The 19,900-nt window shown below is 36.3% G+C and overlaps 1 protein-coding gene and 1 long non-coding RNA gene across 4 annotated transcripts in view; one reads left to right on the top strand and one right to left on the bottom strand.

The window, feature by feature from the left end:
• The window catches only part of ZC2HC1A (zinc finger C2HC-type containing 1A), a 43,153-nt gene extending 41,884 nt beyond the window's left edge, over positions 1-1,269 (bottom strand). For both annotated transcript variants that reach the window (XM_074355037.1, XM_045514402.2), the window contains exon 1: positions 1,141-1,269. In XM_074355037.1, coding sequence (XP_074211138.1) covers positions 1,141-1,156 — 16 coding nt within the window. In that variant the 5' untranslated portion in view covers positions 1,157-1,269. The remainder of the gene's footprint in view (positions 1-1,140) is intronic.
• Positions 1,270-1,380: 111 nt separating this feature from the next.
• Positions 1,381-19,900, top strand: part of LOC123615784 (uncharacterized) — a 185,199-nt gene continuing 166,679 nt past the window's right edge. For both annotated transcript variants that reach the window (XR_012503264.1, XR_012503263.1), the window contains exons 1-2: positions 1,381-2,069; positions 4,864-4,992. This is a non-coding gene — a long non-coding RNA (uncharacterized LOC123615784). The remainder of the gene's footprint in view (positions 2,070-4,863; positions 4,993-19,900) is intronic.

Genomic DNA, 19,900 nt, shown 5'->3' with positions numbered 1-19,900 from the left:
ATACGGTAGCTGTCCACAAACGGAACATCATCATATCATCCTCAAGGTGTTTACTGTGAGTTTCCCCTCGGAGCAAAAGCATGAAATACTATCATATTCATTACTGCATTTGCTTTTTAGTGAGCTTAGGTCACTGCGGAAAGTTTTATTACTTTTCACTTCATAACCCAACCTGACAAAATTTACTCTACCATGCAACAAACAGGGCTCATATGCCTCTGCTTATTAATTCCACCTGAATCTATGTAAATTAAGAGAGAAAAAAAGGCTAAATCGAGACAACAGGATCCTTCAATTCTGCAGGCTTATTCTTCATCAGAAATATTAACCACAGTTTGGAAAGGAATCTTAAAACTGTCGTTGCTAATGCTAGCTGGTTTTTTTTTTCCTTTGTTGTTTTTAAAGGAATGCTGTATTACACAGGATAAAATGCGTGAAGAGAATACAGAAGTGAAAGAACTGGGAACAAAGCAATTCTGGAGTCGTGGTTACAGCACAGGGATAAACCTAAAGATAAGGAATCAATGCTGGCTCTCTCTAACAGAGTTCTCCTGAATAAGCCCTTAAATCCTTCTGTTAATCTATTGTCCCGGCTCTAAAGCTGGCCAGTGACACTTCCTTGAGAGATGCTCCTGGCATCTCTCCGATAGAAGATGCTCTAGAAATGCAAAAATGGTTACCTAGGGAAACCAAGGAAAGTATCAGAAGCTCTAGGTTGGAGACACACCCTGGAGCCGCATCAAAGGCTGGCCGTGGGGAAGCCATCGACCTTAACGGAGAATCCACTTTGCAAGGAAAATAAAATCTGGTCGGAGGCTGTGATTACCGAAAGAACACTCAGGGAGTGAGGCAAGAGGAGAAAATGGTAGGAGGGGATTTGCAGGCGTATACCAGAGGCAAGATCTTGCTCGGGGCGAGGAACCACTAGGTGAAGACCGTCTGAAGAGGGGCAGCCTGAGGATCATTAGCTCCACCGAGTCGGGGGCTGCAGGGCGCCCGCACGCCCGGGCCTTGGGAGAAGCGGCGGAGTCCACCCCTCCGGACCTGCCCTCGCCTCTTCAGAACTGAGGTCTACAGCAGCCCCCTCCTCCCCGCCACCTCACTCTCAGTCCCCCGGCCCGCACTCCTTCACCTCCTCACCTTCCAGCCCCTCCATTGCGCCACCGCCTCGGGCTCGGCGAGACGCCTAAGGCAACACCCGCCGCCGCCGCCGCCGCCACCGCCGCCGCCGCCGCCACCGCCGCCGCCACCGCCGCCGCCACCACCGCCCAGCTCCGGCTGTAGCAACCCGGCCGCACCTCCCACCCGCTAACATCCCGAGCTCCCATTGGTCCTGCGCTGGCGGGGCGGGGCTACGGCGGGGCGGGGGCTCGGGGAGGCGCGCCTTCAGCGGCCGCTGCACAGCTGCCTGCCGGCGCCGGGCTTTCGTGGTCGTCCTCGGGGTAGGCCTACACCGCTGCAGATTGCGTCCTGCCGCCCAGGGGCGCCTTTGTTCGACTCCAGGCTTGTTTGCCTCACGCCTTAGCTTCCGGTTTCGAATATCCCAGCACCTCAGGGTTCTCAAACCCAGTCCCTCAGTCAGTGCAGTTCTGCCTCCCCGTCTGTCCCTCTCTGAGGACCTAAAGCAAACGAGCGAACCAGACGCTCTTCGCAGCGTGACCCTCTCCCCTTCCCGCCGTTCAGTCGCGCGACCTCACCTGAGTGTATTCCCTAGACTTTATCCTCATACACAGGTGTCTGAGTGGAGGCACCTTTCTTCCTAGAGAAATCCTACTTTCCATCTGGGATTGAGGAACTGAGGTTGCTCTCAGCCCTTGGAAGCAGCTTCCTCAGCATGAAAGCTTGGGCCCAAACTTCGAGGTGAAAGCAGCTGTCCCTTCACCCCCGGCTCCTCTTGGCCTCCCCCGGCCCGGGCTTTATCATTTTTCAGCTAAAGTTTTGAGCTGGCCTCGCAGCTGATGAGGTAACGTCAGAACTATGTCTGCTGAGGGCTTTTAAGGGCGGAACTAACCTGGACGTGTCAGAGGGAGGCCTGTTTCTGGCAGGGTCCAAACCTCCAGGGGATGAAGGTAACTTCGAAACCAGCTAAAACCTCTGCTTGACAGCCTAACACCTTTCACCAGAACTAAATTTCTTGGGAATTAGCAGTGATAGGCCGTATTGTTAGTTAACTCTAGCATACCCACTAGCAAGTTGTCACTATCAATGTAATTTTCATAACAAATCTTACAGCTATTTCATTAATCTGTTCCGTTGCAAAGTTTTGAAAGCATTTCTCACTTTGTCCACTGTTGAAAGCATGTCTCTTACAAACGGGTAGCTTTTAGGAAGCCAGAGTCCTCCTCTCCACTCAAATGAGAGTCTTACCATCCAGTAAACAGGCACTGGAGGGGGACATCATCTCTTAGTGGGAAGGTGAGCTAAGTATGTTTGAATGGGGCATGGTCCATCTAAGAAACATGAGACAAACCTGCCTCAGCGCCTCCCCTTCCCCTGGTTCTGCCCTGGCTCTTTTGCTCCTCTTGAGATCTGAGATCCTGGGCCTAATTGGCCAGACGACAGCCCTGCCGACCACTTAGCCACCAGGGATTGAGTGTGCTAAAGGTCCCTTTTCTTTGGTGCTGCTAAAACAAGTTAGGATTGTGGAGGAATGGGAGTGCTTTAAAAGAGCTCCGAGGAGGAAAAAAAAAGCATACTTGGGAAGAAAAACCAAGAAGCAGTTTACGAATGACTAATTCTTGAACTGAAGTCAAGCCAAAATTCAAGTTGGCTGGTACACATCCTTTTGAGCATAAAAGCTACAATAACAACAAAAACAATAGTAATGATAACAGTAACAATTTTAAAAAATCATGTTAAGTATATGTTAGGTCTTTTTCATATATTTGCTTATTTAATCTTCAGAACAGTTCTACAGCGTAGGTACTTACAATTTTCATTTTTGAGAATTAAAGTCTTCATTTTCTAGATACCTCAGAGGATTAATTTTTTGATAATATTTATACTATTAGTGAATAGTAGCTTGAATTTAAACTCTGGTTGGTCTGATTCTACCTATGACAATTTCATGGGACTCCTCACTTCCCTCCCTCCTCATCTTGCTTTCTAGCTGCCTCAAATGTAAATCCAAATATTCAGATTTGTGGTTTAAGGTGTATTTATATAAGCATTACTACTGTGAATCTTAATTCTCTGAAACGTACCTGCCAATCCCTACAGGTAATGGGCTGTCAATATTTTTATGCTATAGCTACCCTGGCTTCTTCAGCTTTTCCCTGGTCCTGACCCCTAGGTGAAGAGGACGATTTCTTATCTGCCTTCCTAAATTCCTTCCTCTGCCTCCTACCTGCCCAGCCTGAGAGACTCTTTGGTCTTGGTGCTCTCTTCTGACTTGACTTCCTGTTGATCTGTTCCATTTTTCTGATGCATTCATTCAACAAATATTTGTTGAGCACCTACTATGTTTCAGTCCATTTCATTACTAGCCAGTTACTAAAAAGAATGAAGCTCATTTTGTTCTCTATGTTACTAAGTTTCATCTGTTCATAATTTTTTTTTTAGCTCTCAAGTGATCTTTTTAGCTGATGATAACATTCATAGGTAAATACGAATTAGAGATCTTCCCACCTCCTTAGCGTACAAAAAAGAAAGCAAAGATTCAGAGATGGTTACTGATTTTGATCCAGATTAGAAAACTATTAAGTAGCTGAAATAGATATTGTACTCTTGCCTCATTACATCATATCCCTAATGCTTTATGCTTTGCATTACTTTCCCTTCAGCCCCCTTTCCTGGAGCCCATCCACATCTCATTTGCACCTTCCAAAGGGCTGAGCAAGCTACAGATATCTTATTTCAAAGCTCTAACCTCCTGTTGGATCTTACACAAAGATCAATTTCCCTTTCAGAGACATCCTTTGGCCCTCATTCAGATCATTTTCAGAACACAGCTAAATGAGATTCTGAATGTCAGTGAGAAACCAGTTCATTTTATAAACCCACTATGGAGGGTATTTTTTCCTCCACAGTCTCCAGGGGAATGACCCACCACAATTTGGTATATAAAAATGAATTTATATATTTGGCAATTGTAACAAAAGCGATAGTTTTCATCAAAAACAAAAGAGATGTATTTCCCTTAGAAGTGGGAATGTGTTCTAGATTAAGGAGCTACATTTTGACTTAGCTGTTATGAGTTTTACTTTGTATACTGAAGTAAAACAAAATTATTTAAGTGTTTTGGGGAAAAAAACAAAACAGTGATAGTTTTGAACAAGAAAACACTAAGAAAAGGAAAAAGAGAGGGTCCTAAAGCAAACTTCATTGCCTTTATTAATTGGAGGCATGATAGTGGTTACTCTACATCTTTATCCTCCAGTTCCAAAAGGAATTCCAGTTCCTAAAGGAGCCTCTATTCTCCTCCACTTTCAAAACTAATTCCCAGCAGCAAAAGGATGATTTTTTCAACCTTCAACTATGATCCCATCTATCCATCTCTTGCTACTGCAATTCCAAATCTCAATTGAAAAATCTATTAATTCAAATACTTACTGAATTACTCCTACATATATAACACATAGGCACAACAGTGGGCTCGACGAAGTCTCTTTGGTCTCTAGGAAGTTGATATCTATTAGAGGAAGCTTGGGTGAGACATAATACAGAGCAACAGACGACAATATATTCAATGGATTATTAAGTTTTAGATGTTGTGATACAGCTTATACAAGTAATTTGCTTTAAATAAACATTCATTAAGAGATTCACCTCTGCTGCTGTATATAACACTAATTTATTGCTTCCAAATGTTGAAAAGTATTCTGCCGTATGCATACACCACATTTTATTTACCTATTTCTGCAGTGATGGGCACCCGCTGCCTCTAACCTGCTGCTACAATGAACATCTTTGTGACTGTCCCCTTACGAACCCGGAATCAAGTTGCTCTGGGATGCATCCCTGGAATGGATTACTGGATCATATTCGTTTCCGGTGAGTATGCCCAGATTGTTCTCTACCGTGTCTGTACCAGTGTGCACTGCCATTAGCAGTGTGCAAGAGTGCCCATCTGCCTATATGTCATTAATACCTGGCTTAGCTCTAATTTTTGCCAATCTGCTGAGAATCAAGAGTTGGGCATCTCTTCATATACTTGCTAATTCAGATTTGCTTTTCAGTGAATTGCCTAGTTTTATCTACATTTTATATTGTGATTCTTACCTTTTTTGTTGTAGATTTGTAAATTCCTTCTATATTCTAGATACTAACCTCTTGCTGATTTTTATTTTAAAAATCTTTTTCTAGTTTGTCAAGTATCTGATTATTTTGTGTATGATGCCTGTCTTTGAACAGAAATCCTTAACTTAATTCTGTCAAGTCCATCAATATATTTTCCTTATGAATTATGCATTTGAGTTTTTATTAATGTTCTCTTCACCTCTAGATTATAAGGATGTTTGCTTACATGTTTCTCAGTTAGTGTAGCCAAACCTAATCCTAAGAAAATGGAGACAGTTTAGATTCAGACTGGAGAGGACAACAAAAACATTTATTTCTAGGGTCTTTTATGTTATAGTGTAATTCTAAAAATTCAAATAAGAACCAATGGCCAGAACGTTGTAAGACATCGTGAACTTCAGCTTTGTCCAATTTTGCCTGTTGTCCCCAGGGAAGACAGGTATTTTCAGGTGCTCCTTTTCCCACCTGGAGGAAGAGAAACAGAAAAAAAAAAAGAAAAATATCGAGTCCTTTCCCCCTTGCTTTACTCTTAATCATAGAGCTTCTCATGGCCTTTAAAAGAGTTCCCTTTAAAATGCTATAAAAGAGGGGAGGATATAGCTCAGTGGTAGAGCACATGCTTGTCATGCACAAGGTCCTGGGTTCATTCCCCGGTACCTCCGTTAAAAATAAATAAATAAAAACCTTATCCTCCCCCCCCCAAAAAAATTAAAATGCTATAAAGTATTGAAAATAAATATATAATGTTGATGATGTCAGGGTATTTATACTAAGGACAAAGAAGGAAAATTCTCTATTATAAATCACCTAAATGAATATCTTGGGACTTCTTTATGATTTTAAAAGCCTTATGGCTCTGTTTCTTAAAGTAATTATTAGACACTGTAGTTTCTGCAGCTACCTTTTAGTGGAAACAGCTATACAAGAATTCACTCTATAAACACATACTTGTTACTAGTATAATTGATTACTTGGTTTTGTCTTAAGAACTAACTGGTAAAAGTGAAAAACTAAAGCTCTAATTTTCATTGTGGATACACAGTGTTTTCTGCCATTAGCTATTTATACAAATACCCACATTTGCAAAGCCATCTTTCTAAGAAAAGTTGCTTTTTACAGTTTTACAATAAACTGTATCATTCTGTTTGCTTACTTTTTACTTAGAATGAATACCAAAAGTATAAGTTTGATATATTGTTGATCTAATTTTGTCATATGAATCCAACAATTGTTTGCTTGCTGTTTCTAAGAAACAGAGGTGCTCAAGCCTGTGTACATTTACGTTTCTTAGCAGCTGACAGATAAGCAACAAAACAGAAATCAGTCTCCTCTAGCTGTTTTTGAAACATAATAAAATTTATATTTTCATAAGAAAGAGAAATTCAAGGTAATAAAATATTAATATTCATGGAAATTTAATTTACATATAATTTAAGGAACACTAGTTTTCAGAGAATTTGAATACTGTAAAAGACTATCTGGATGTCAGTAAGTCTTTGAGGATTTAGAGTTCTTAATACCTTTGCAGTGCATTTGTTATTATTATGAACATAAATGTGCCTTTGTAGTAAAGGTGGTTGTTGTCCTGTTCTCAAATCCCCTTTACTAGAAGATGCATTCAACCCCAGTTGTTGAGAATGTTGGTTGATAACCCACAGCTACTTACTTCCCCTGAGAGGTTGTGGCCCTCATCATCAGGGTGGCAGACCACAGCCAGTGACTGACTGACTCTTGGGTACAATAGGCCAGCTTTGACTCAAGGTGGGCTAAAGTCAGTCTTCAGGTAAGACCACATCCTCGCTTACCTTTTGTCTTTCCTACTGCACTAACCTGCTTCCCTCGGTAAAGAGGAGTCATCTCTAACAGATCACTTCCACAGGAATCTCCCTCTGAGTCCTTGCTTCTAAGGAACCTGATGTAAGATCCTTTTGTGGATAAACAGTAGTGCCAATTTAATGGCCTAGTGCTAATATTAAAAGTCACTCCATCCCATGCCCAGTAGTACTTGAGATGAAAAGACCGATACAGAATATTAACTATTTATTCAGTGCTTTTGATAATTCTCTACATTTCCACAAGGCATTGTTGTTTTAGAGAAACTTGGTTTAATATTTCAGTCAATGGCATTCAATAAATATTTGCTAAGTGAGGGAATAGATATGAGTGAATGGTGTGGTCTTCAAAACAGTTCTTTTAGGTAAACAGAAAGGTTTTATTTAACACATAATGGTTATGGTTAGTATGTTACTATGAAGAAACCATTTCCCATATAGTTTCATGTGATCCTCATAACCTATCTGTGAGGCAGGTGTTACTTCTTTCATTTTCATATTGAAGAAACTGAACTTCAATAAGAGTAAGTGACTTTTCAAAGTTACAATGATTTAAGTGGCAGGCTTAGAATATGTAAATAGATTCTCTAACTTGAGATACACCTACGGTATGTAGCATAACTGCTTTTTGTAAGTAAGAACACTGAGTCTGTTGAGCATGACAAAGGGAAGGCATTGGATTCCTGTTCTCTCTCAGATCATGAAAGAGAGGACTGATAAACTGTCCATGGAATGAAATAAAAGGGAGCCATCTGAATTATTCTTTATTTTCTTCAATGACAGTATCTATATGCGATAGTTCTCTGTGTCAATTTGGCTAGGTCAAATATTATTCTAGATATTTCTGTGAAGGTGTTTTCTGGATGAAATTAACATTTAAATTGGTGATCTTTGAGTGAAGCAGATTGCCCTTCACTCAGTGTGGGTGGACTTCATCCAATCTATTGACGGCTTACCTCCCCTAAACAAGAAGGAATTCTGCCAGCAGAGTGCCTTTGGACTCAAACTGCAATTCTGCCCTGGGTTTTCACAGCCTAATGACCTACAGATTTTGAACTTTCCAAACCGGTACAATCACAGGAGTCAATTGCTTAAAAATCAAGCAATCAGTCAATCAGTTGCATTCTCTCTGTCTTGATCTCTTGTTCTTTCTCTAGGTATAACTATAGAGATATAAATATAGATATAATCCTATTGGTTCTGTTTCTCTGGTTAATACACTATGCTTACCCAGGTAACTGGATAACCAACACCTGGAAAGCAGCAAAGTAAAACTAGGAATATTCTCTGAAAGAATTCAAATCTTTGTGTGATCTTTGCCCTTATTCAGATACTCTATTGGCTGCTTCCAGTTGTCAGAGTGGTCCTTTGTTCCCATCCTCTTTTCAGAGGTAGATAACTTCATCTCTTTGTATATAAATTTGGACACTGTAAAAAGAGGAAACCTATGACTCAATTTCAAAAAATAAACCTATAAACTATCTTAATCTCCTATCACAGTTTTACTCTGGAGAGATCCAGGAAGGTTTGTTAAAAGAGTACCCAACATGGATGGTTGGTTGGTTAAACCATAGACTAGAACCCAGGTCTTCTGACTTCTGGCCCTTTGCCCTTCAGGCTGTAACTTTGTGTCTCTTGATATACAAATTTTTACATAGTTCAGTTCTAGACATTTTAAAGAATAAAAGCCTGTGACTTTAGGCAACTTAGATTCGAGTTAATTGAGCAAGATCATGTGAAGAATATAATAATAACAATAACAATAATAATATTAATATATTACCAATAGCATATTGGACATAATTAAAGGATAAATGAAGGATATAGAAAATAATTACTAAACAGTCAAAGTGGAGAGATTATTTTAGGCTGAGTTTCCAGGGAAAGATTAGTGAAGAAGACTGGGTACTGAGAATGGAAATTTACAATGTAGATGGGGTAATAAGATAGAAAAAAATGCTAGGAATATATGCTAACACACAGAATACATACAATGCTAACTATACTTTAAATTTAAAACAAAGTTTGGGTCAAAAAGGCAGAGAGATTATAGGGGAAAAGATACCCATATAGGTTGGAATTGGAAAAGGGATTGTAGTAAATGGATTTTGTATCTTTTAAGATGTATAGGATTATGACAGGTATTTTGGGTAAGGAGTTGATCATAGGATGAACCAAGGCCAAAAAAGCAGGAATGTAAATGATAAGTTCAAGGTACAGTGAGAAAATGTTGAAGATAGAAAATTAATTAGACAAGTATTTACTGAGCACTTATTATATGTGGGGAATTTAAATTAGGCCCAGATTATAGAGGGTCATGAATGCTAGGGTTTCAGATTAAAATTTATTTCATGACATGCTATTTGTCATGAATTATTATTATTCATAGAAGGATCTTAAGCCTTGATGAATTTTGAACAGAATGAAGCTTTTTTAAAAAGTGTAATTTAAGATGACTATATCTGGTAGTAACAGTGAGCAGGATGATCTTTTGGAAAGACACTGAAATGACCCAAGCCTAACATGATCATGGTTTGGCTTATTATTGGCAGCAGAATTAAGAGGTCCAAGAGTGTGGTTTTATAACATTTGATATTATCATTCTCCAGGACACAAGTATATGAATCGTCCCTTGTCGATTACTCCAGCCTCCAATGGGTTACCTTAAGTAGATTATCCTTAAAAAATAGTAACAAATGTAAAATAAAGTGGTTATTTATTATTGGTTAATCTAATGTCCAATAATTCCATTGTAGAACTATAATAAAGTTTGGTGGGATTCCATATTGTAAGCATTGTATTAGTCAGCTCAGGCTGCTATAACAAAATACCATAGTTTGGGTATCTTAAACAACAGAAACTTATTTTCTCAGAGTTCTGGAGGCTGGAGTCTGACATCAGGGTGGCTACAGGGCTGGGTTCTGGTGGAGACACTTCCTGGCTTGCCGATGCCAGCTTCTTGTTGTGTTCTTACATGGCAGAAAAAGAAAGATCTCCCTCTCTCCTCCTCCTCTTTTTATAAGTCCATCAGTCTATTGGAGTAGGGCCACACTCTTAGGACTTCATTTAACTTAACTACCTTCTAAAGATCCTACAACCAAATATAGTCACATGAAGGTGGGGGTGGTTAGGGCTTCAGCATGTGAATTTGAGGGGAGGAGTCTATATATTCACTCTATAGAGCATTTATTTAGACATACTATTAAAAAGTTAAAACGTGACACAAAATGTTTATGGCACTGTGATTTATAATGACTAGAATAAAATGGCTATAATAATTGAAGATTAACCATAACTCCATGACTTTCTGACAGTTAAGGTTACCCCAACTAAGAAGAAATAAACTGAATCACAAGATCTCTTTATCAGATATTAAGAAGTATTCTGATTCTTCAGAAGACTGTCTCCTAAAATTGAATTATAAAAACAATTTATACTGGGACATGAGAATTGAAGGCAAATTAGAAAATTTAAGATGACTAGTTTGGAGGATTAAAAGAATGGAAATTCTAATGGAAGAAAAGAGAAATTGGCACAGAAGTTCATTTGAAACAAAAATATACATTTGGTAATTTATAATGAGAAATTTTACAAAATGAAAATAAAGCTAAATATGGTATTTTCAATCATGCAAGAGATGTATTTGTCCAAAAAAACTTCAATTTGTGTTGCTATTTAAAAATGAATTGTTAAAGTCACTGTATTTTTTATAGATATTTCTGTGGCAAGACATGATGTAGTAAAAGTTTTAGTGCTTACTAACTAACAAGTCAAACCATTTGTATTTGGGAAATTGTAGAATAAAGATAATGAGGTCTTACTAATTATCACATGATTGGTGGGTCAATTTCACCATCCTTTTACAGCAGGAGATTCAGCCTTAAGTGAACAAATGCGTTTTTCCAAATATATCCTAGTAGTACCAATGTAGCCATGATATTTAAAGTAAATTTTATTTTGAAATTTAAAATAAGGTTTAAATATTAATACTTTACGAATGGACCTTAGGCATGCAAAAATGAAATGGGACATTTTGTTTGTGTTAGAATTTTCTTTTATTTGCTTCCTTTACACAGAATGAACCATCTTCATAGCAAACACTTTATAAGTGTTTCCTTAGAGACAAAAACAAAGAAATTTCAAAATTGCTTCTTGTGCTCCAGCTCAATAACGAGCACTTTGCACAGTAATCCTGTGAAGTCTGGCTAAAAATTACAGCAGCATCATAGCAGTTACACAGCATTAAAACAGAATTGACCTATTTGAGGTCAGTCTGTCCTTTCAGAGTTTATTTAAATTGAATATTCTTTTCTGTGGGAAGTCTTAAGATTTTTGTCAATTTACAGACTTTATAGTCTCTTAGTCATAAGACTAAGACTTATGACTCCAAGGACATAGTTCTGCTGAATTATCAACTTTACCCCTGGTGCTTGGTCTCTTCCCCATGCTCCATGGTGGTCCCTTTGTGGAAGTCAGACTCTTTTCTTTGAATCCCTAAATTGCCGTTTCCATAAATGTCTGTATGTGCAATATAGCAGCTTTGTGAAACATATATTCTTGAGAATAACACACTGAAATCACAAGTTTTGGTCACAAAACCTAGAAACTAAAATATTAAAGATATAATTGAAGATTCTTCTACAAGTCTTTAGATAAAAAGTAGCTATTAAATTTTGGTTTTATATAACAGTGTTTAACAAACTTACTAAACAGATGAAATTAAAACAGATATCTCAGCCAGATCATAGATTAATAGCATTTTGTAATCACTGGAAATTTCTGTTTTAATTAAATCACTTATTCAAATTTTAAATTTTCATGTAAAAATGAAAAAGTAAGTATCTTCTCTTAATTGTTTTAGATGTATATCTGGATAGAACTTTCAAAATATCCAAATGATTTACAGGACTTTTCACATCTCAGTGTAATGGTTCACTCTAAAAAAGCAGTGTCATCTAAGACATTTTACCTTAACTTTTAGGAATATGGGATATAAAATTGAATGAAATAAAATACTATGTTTTCTAAGTAGAAGGGTAAACACAGGAGAAGACATGCTAATGTGGTAAAGTTTCATGTATCATGAATTGTAGGACACTAAATATCTGTAAATTGATAGGATTACATAAGAATACCATTTTGAAAATAAGATTTAGGAAAACTTTATAAAAGAATTGCATCAAATAATGTTTTCTCTAGGGAAAGACAGGTTACATTCACTTTTTTCTCTCTTCTCTAATTTGTCTTTACTATTTCTCAATCCCTCAGTTTCCTTTACTGTTTCTCAGTTTCTCAGGGCAGAAATTCTAGTTGGCTACTCAACATCAGTTTTCAATTTAAGTTTGTATTGATGTTAAAGAGCATTGCTTGAAATTTCAGGAGGTAATAGAGTCAGTGATCATTCCTGGGTAATATTTTCTGGCTGGCTGTATTTTTCTATAGAGATATTTGACTGGCTGGAAATTTATCTTGTTAGTAAATTATAGGAGTTGATATAACAAAAATAAACAGTGAAAAACAACATTAACAAAACAAATAATGACAAATCTCAAATTTTAAAAAAAACCCTCATTCTGACTTTAAAAAGTATACTTTTTTCTAATAGCATAATAATATAATCACAACTGATTCTAGTTATTTGTTGCAAAGTGAGGTCGAGTTCATAGGTCTTGGTGGAAAGAAAAAAAGGTGATTTGTGTGGGGAAAAGAAGTAGTACAGAATAGTGGTTAGACCTCTGGTCTCTCCAGCAAGGCTTGGCAAACTACAGTCCGTGGATTAGCTGCGTGTTTTTATAAATAATGTTTTATTGGAACACTGCCATCCACATTTATTTACAAATGTCTGCTTTTCTGCTACAGTGTTGGAGTTGAGTATTTACAACAGAGATTGCATGGCTCACATAGCCTAAAATATTTACCATCTGGCTCTTTAAGAAAAAGTTTGCCAATCTACCTCTGCACCACAAACCTTGATTTACACCCTTCGTTTCCTTGAAAAATGGATTGAGATCCTCTGAGCCACTCATTGCACACTTACAAGATATGGATAATAGCTAATTTATGAATTATTATGTAGGTTAAATGTGGAAGTTCAGGGGAAGAACTTAGTACATTGTGAAGTGTTAATAAATATTAGCTGGAATTATGAACTTGAATCAAGCCACACTTTCTTCTGGATTATCTCACAAACTTATTTATAGATGCTTCAGTTATTAGCCAACACAATTTGTAATCATCACTAATGTTATAACCAGAAAGTTGTTAACCTGTATCGAATATTTTAAAACAAAAAAGCCATATTCATAAAATTTAATATATCATAATCAATCATTTTTCTTAACAAGTGGCTTTATTCTGATTTAAAACATTTTGAAAAGCCTTCAGTACTAGTTAAGATAGAGTAAGGACATTCCACCCTGTACCTACCACTGAATGCAGCTAAAATCCCTGGACTGATGGTATGGAACAGCTATCTGAAGACATTCACCAAGACAGACGATATCAGTAGGAAATTTGAAAGAATTGAAATTATCGAACTATATCTCTGACCATAATGAGATTAAATTAGAAATTAATTAAAAAGATATATGGAACCCCTCCTCATAGTTGGAAATTAAACAATACATTTCTGAATAACCTGGGGAAAATGCAAAATGAAACCACAATGAGATACCTACCACTACACAATATTATACATTTCTTAGAATGACTTAAACAAAAACAAACTAACAGACAGACAATACCAAGGGCTGGCATGGATACAAAGCAACTGGAAGTGCTGTATTTTGTTGATGTAAATGCAAAATGCTACAGCCACTCTGAAAAAGTTTGGTGATCATTTATAATGTTAAATGTAAATTTAACTATCTGACCCTAGGAATCCCACTAATATTTATCCTGAATAAATGAAAACCTTTGTTCATACAAAATCCTACATGTGACTTTTATACAAATTGTGTTCATAATTGCCAAAAATTGGAAACAACTGAAAAGCTCTTCAGCAGATAAAAAAGATAAACAGTTGAGACACCAATAAATAAATAAAATGGAACACTACTTAGTAATATGAAAGAACAACTATTGGTATATTCAGCAACATGAATGAATCTCAAAGCCATTATGCTGAATGACAGAAGCCAGTCTCAAAAGGTTACATTCTGTATTATTTCATTTATATGACATGGAAGAGACAAACCTACAAGGGTGGGAGGGGGAGAGTGTACAACTATAAAGGACTGCACAAGGGAATATTTTGTGGTGATGGAAATGTTCTGTATCCTGATTGTTATGGTGGTTACGTGAATCTATACATGTGTTAAAACCCAAAGAACTGTACACCAAACAAAAAACAGTTTGGCTCCATCTAAGTTTTTAAAAATTATGACAGCAAACCAAGATGCCAGTTTGTGCTTTCTTTATTTACTGCATCAGTTAGAATAGCAGTAAGTAGGAGGCAGCAGAAAGTAGGTCGAAGAGGAACTTGTTGCTTCTTCAAGCAGTATAACAGACCTACTTAGCTGACCATTTGACAAAATGTTGGCATTAAAAGTGCATTTTTAAAATGGCAGAAGAGACAAAGCCATGTGAATAACTTCTACTTGATAAAATTTTTCTCTCTCGTGGTTACATTTGGGGTTTCTTGGTATATATGCTTTTCCATTATAATTCAAATATTTTGTAAAGATTACAGTAAAATTTTCTTTTTAAATGTAAGGTTCCTGCCATAGTAGTTTGGACTTGACTGTTTAAAGATGTTTGCCAAGAGGTTCAACATAAGTGATTTTGCTCCTTTTGAATTCCAATAATTCTAGTCCAGGTTCTATCACCAACTAGCCATGTAATCCTTGAGCAAATTATTGAGCAATCTCTGCTTTCAGTTTCTTCTCTTGTAAAACAAGCATTTTAATATTAACTCTAGGACCCTTTCCATCTGAAAACATCACATTTTGTGATTCTACTAGTATTCTGTAGCCATTTATGGAAGGAATAGCTCTGGGCAGGTTTTGGTCCAACCAAAAACTTCCTATTAAAGGCTTACCTATCCCTTGCCTGATGTATTGCTACATCAGTCAGTATAAAGCCTCATTAGTGTCAAGTATCATTAGTAATGCCTTGACTCTGAGCCAAATTGTTAAGGTTGGGCACATTCGCTATATAAAAAGGCTTTGTTGATTAATTGCTAGGTCTCTGGATACGGACAGATGCATGTTAGCATCATCACCTTATCTCCTATCGCCAATGACTTTCAACAGCCTCATCTGTTTCTGTTTCTTAACCTGTAGATAGAAGTAGTAAGATCTTTTAAAAAGGTTGTTGTGTAGAGTAAATCAAATAATACATGAATATTTCTAATACAATGCCTGGAACATAATTTGCAATTATTAGACGTATGTGAATTCTAATTTCTATTTTTTCTTGAAATTGCATAAATGAGAACTCAGAACAGTACTCTGCATTTTCAGCACACCAGACTGAAAAGCATAGCATTGAAGTTTCATCAGGAAACGCATGCACCACCACTTCTATATTTGTGGGAGGAGGGGCCAGGACAAATATATCTGTTAAAATGTGATGGAACTGAGAGAAAAACCAGGTGAAGAAATCAGTATCTTAAACTGTGAACGTTAAATCACAATTTCATTATTGGTGACATGTGTCACCAACAGTGAACATAAAAATAAAACCAAGGAAAATCTAGGAGCATTTTGGAAAACTTATCTGTCACTGACACTTCAATTAGGCCGTCTCCATTCAACTGCAAAATTTTGCATTAGTCATATTAGCAAGACCAAGCTCACAGTACTCACCATTGTGACAGGCCAGTAAATTGAGAGACGGGGTGTTGGAGCAAGGAAGAGCGAATTTATTATGAAATCCAGCAGACCGAGAAGAATGTGGACTAGTATCCCAAAGAGCCATCTTACCCGAGTTAGAATTCAGGGTTCTTTTATACTAAAAGCTTTGGCTGGTTATTGCAGACTTCCTGGTGCTGGCCGGACCGGGGAGGGGATGTGATAATCCTTTGTTTTTGCAGCCGTCCACCTAGTTTCTGGTCAGGATGCTCCTGTAAACCTCAAGAAGACAAATGTTACTCTGTTCTGCAACTTTTTGTCTTGATATTAATAAAAACTGTTATACCCCGTAAAGGTCAAGCCTGGGGGGCAGAGCCCTGAGATAGGGTTGTACATTTCAAGCTACAGGCAACATTCTTTTACAGAGGTGCAGAACCTGCATGACTCAGCACAGGCAACAGAGCACAGAGCTTAGCGCTAAAGGAATAGATCCAATATGGAGTCAGGTGTGTTATTTGTTACACTCAGTATACACATTTCTTATGTAAAGCTTTCAGTTTTACAGCTCTAATCATTTATGTATTTCTGGGCAATCATGATGATATGAAAGGAAGTCCCTTTGTGTCTATTTTCTAGGCTGCTGTAAAAAAAAAGTTACAACCTAAGTGGCTTAAAACAACAGACATTTAATTTCTTTTCCTCTCCTCTCCTCTCCTCTCCTCTCCTCCTATCAACTACTCTAGCTTGTTCTCATCTTTGAAGATAGAGACCATGTTTTTATATTTTATTTCAGTGCCTCATTGAATCCAGCATAGTGCCAGGCCTTGAGTGTGGGTTTATAATCATTACGGTTCTATTTTATGATTCCAAAATGTTTTGTTGCATTAAATTAAGTGTCCAAAGTCCTTGAAATGGAATATTTTGAGACAGCTATAAAGGAGAATTAGAAAACTAAGAGAGGAGGAAATGATATATACTAGAGGAGGGATTGTATATAATAGTAACTCATCTGTCTGTGAGACATGGTAGGAGTACTGTGAGGATGATGCACTTTGGCCAGACCACTGCTCAAGATGCAGAGCTTCTCCCTTAATAGTAATTCTACATTTATTGAGCGGAAGCTCTGTGCCAGGCATGCTGCTTAACGCATCATCCACAGTATCTCAGCTAATCCACTGAGCAATCCTATGAGAGAGGAACTATTTATTCTCCCCACTGTAGCTTAGAGAGGTTAACTAGTTTTCTCAAGGTCACACAATTAGCAAATGATAGAGCTTGATTTCAGAGCTCAGCAGTTTGACTCCAGAAGCACATTCTGCCTGGAAAATAAGAGGATGGCATTGGCTTGTTTATTTATAACAGCCTGTTTCATGATTCAAAGTCTGGGAGAATTGACAAGTAAATTTTTTTTAACCACTTCTCTTTCTTTTTTCACTGATTTAAATAATAAATATTTATTCCATTTTTGGAAATAAAAGTCTTCCTTATTATATAGTTGATTATTGTTTCAGAAATGTCCATAGATAATTTATATTTTCACAAATTTCTTATTAAGCTTCAGACTATTGAGAATGGAAATTATTAAAACTTTATTTTTAAAGATACAATTTTTCTATTTGTGATTATTAATACATATTTTGTTAAATTTTCTTAAGCTTCAGTAAAAAGTAGAATAAAACAAAAATTTATCTCTATGCCAACCAGTTGATTACTTTTCTCAAAATAGACTTAATGTTTATTGTTGTGTCTGTTAAATTAGCACATAATTTTTCAAATGCTAGGAAATGTTAAGCCTCGTTTCCATGTTACATATTTTATTTTTAAATTTATAACTTATGTAATATATAATCCCAGAGGGAATAAAAAATGCACTTCTGTAAACAATTCATTGTTCACATTTGACCTTTATTCAGATTTTAAGATTGCAACTCTTTAATCAAATGCTTTAAGTCCAAACAAAATGGGGGCTTTGGAAATACTTAAACCTCTGTGACTAATTTGTGTTGGATTAAATTTTGTTCAAACATTTCTAGTAACTTGGAAAATCTCCAGGAATACCTATAAATTAATTTATAGTGAAACATTTATACAATGTTAGTATTATCTAAGTACTATTAGTAACCAGAGCAAGAGAAGAAAAGGAAATGGTGCTTGGTTGCCCCCTAGTGGTTTCTCATTGGGAATTAACTGGAAGAAACTGCACTAGCACAGGAACCACACAAAAAGAAAATACAGATGTATTCACATGTATATGTAAATATATATTTAATTATGTATGTAAAATGACAGTTATTGGGATCATTTGATTATATTAAACCTTCATCATATTCTAAGATGTCAGTAAATAACTGTGGAAATAAATAATAACTTAAAAACAGCTTCTCAAAAAGTAATTTAAATTTTTCTTTTGGAAAATAAAATGTATTTAATAACTACTCATAGAACTGTCATAATCTTACTCTAAAATTACAGTTATTATGGGGTGTTTATTTTATTTTACTTTTCTTATTAACAAATTAATACATTTAGGAATTATGTTTATATTTTAATAATGTAACCAGATTTGATAGTGTCATTATTTACTGGATCTACTGATTTTTCATGCTGTTTTTTAATGAATAAATAATCAATTTTCAATGTCATTTTATACATGTATAAAATTTGAATTTTACAAATCTTATTTCTGATCAAAGTATAAAAATGCCTGAAATAAATTTTTAGGTTTTGAAAGTGAAGTAAAAAACCTGTTGTATCTTCCAGGATGAAATGCTTACATTTGCCTATCACTTTATAGTTTCTGATAGGCACTTATGTTCGGCAGTTAGGAGAAAAGTTTGATTTTTGAATTCTGTTTTGGCCAATTACCAGTATGGTTTGAGGCAAGTAACGACATTATATCTCTGTGTCTGTGTTCTCATCTGTGAAACAGAAATGCATATCTATAGTGAGAAGAAGATATAATAAGGATCAGATACTTTGTACTTTCAAGTAGTCAAAGGATAATATTACGACTTTTTTCTTGAATGTATTTCTATCCATATTAGCATCAGCTTAGTTTTTTTTAAGCAAAGAGATTTGCTTTGTTCCTTAGAATTATTTAATTTTTTGATTTTCATTTTTAATTAGTGTTGTTTAGCCTATGCCCAGTAAGAACAATGAAAGATATTTATAAAATGGATAACTTGTGTTCTGCTATGATTTAGAGTTTCCAAGTTCTGCAAAAATACTCTTGTTTCAAAATCTGAGAACTTTCTGTGAAATGGAGATTTGATTTAAAAAAAAGAGTGCTTGAAGAAAGAGCGGAGGATTGTAGATGTTAGGAAAGGGTGGTAGAAATAGTATGTAACCTTTGCCAATATTTGTAAGAAAAGAAGAAAGGTGGGAAAACTATTTAGATGCTATAGTTAGAGCATTGTTCTATTCATTATTTTTTACTTTAGGGCAAAAAAATTGGCGCCTGGGGTTAAAAAGAATATAGATACATCATAGAAGTATATTTCATATTTTATTTTTAGTACAGAAATCCAATAGTGGTACAGAAGATGTTTAAGAAGTGTAATCTTTAAAACTTCACATATGCTGAGTTCTCACGGTTAGGTTAAGAGTAATCATAATGCCAGCATAGTTGTTAACAGAGCTCTAGGCATTCCCATTTCTGATGGCCTGTAGGACATTTTCTCTTGAGTATCCTGTCATGATCTTAAACAAAATATATTTAAAATTAAATGTATCAAAATCCCCTCAAAGTCATTCTCATTTCAGAGTTTCCCCAATTTCTGTCAGTGATTAGTACCATTTTTCAGGGCTAGCGACCACAATCAACTTCAGTCTGTTCTTTTTTCCCTTGTGGTAAACTAATTTCAAAATAAAATTTCAAATCTGTGAAAGGTTTTAATTATGCATTTTTAAAATCACACTTGATGTAAACTTGCATTTATAACAAGGAGACCATTTGATTTGGAAGACATGTAGCTGATCCTATATGTGAGATGGTTATTAGGGGTAATTCAAATTTCTAAGTAAATCAATTTGAATTAC

Source organism: Camelus bactrianus, chromosome 29 (assembly GCF_048773025.1).
Source record: "Camelus bactrianus isolate YW-2024 breed Bactrian camel chromosome 29, ASM4877302v1, whole genome shotgun sequence".
Classification (NCBI taxonomy): domain Eukaryota; kingdom Metazoa; phylum Chordata; class Mammalia; order Artiodactyla; family Camelidae; genus Camelus; species Camelus bactrianus.
The sequence above is the reverse complement of the archived record's forward strand: the minus strand, read 5'-3'. Positions and strand labels throughout refer to the sequence as shown.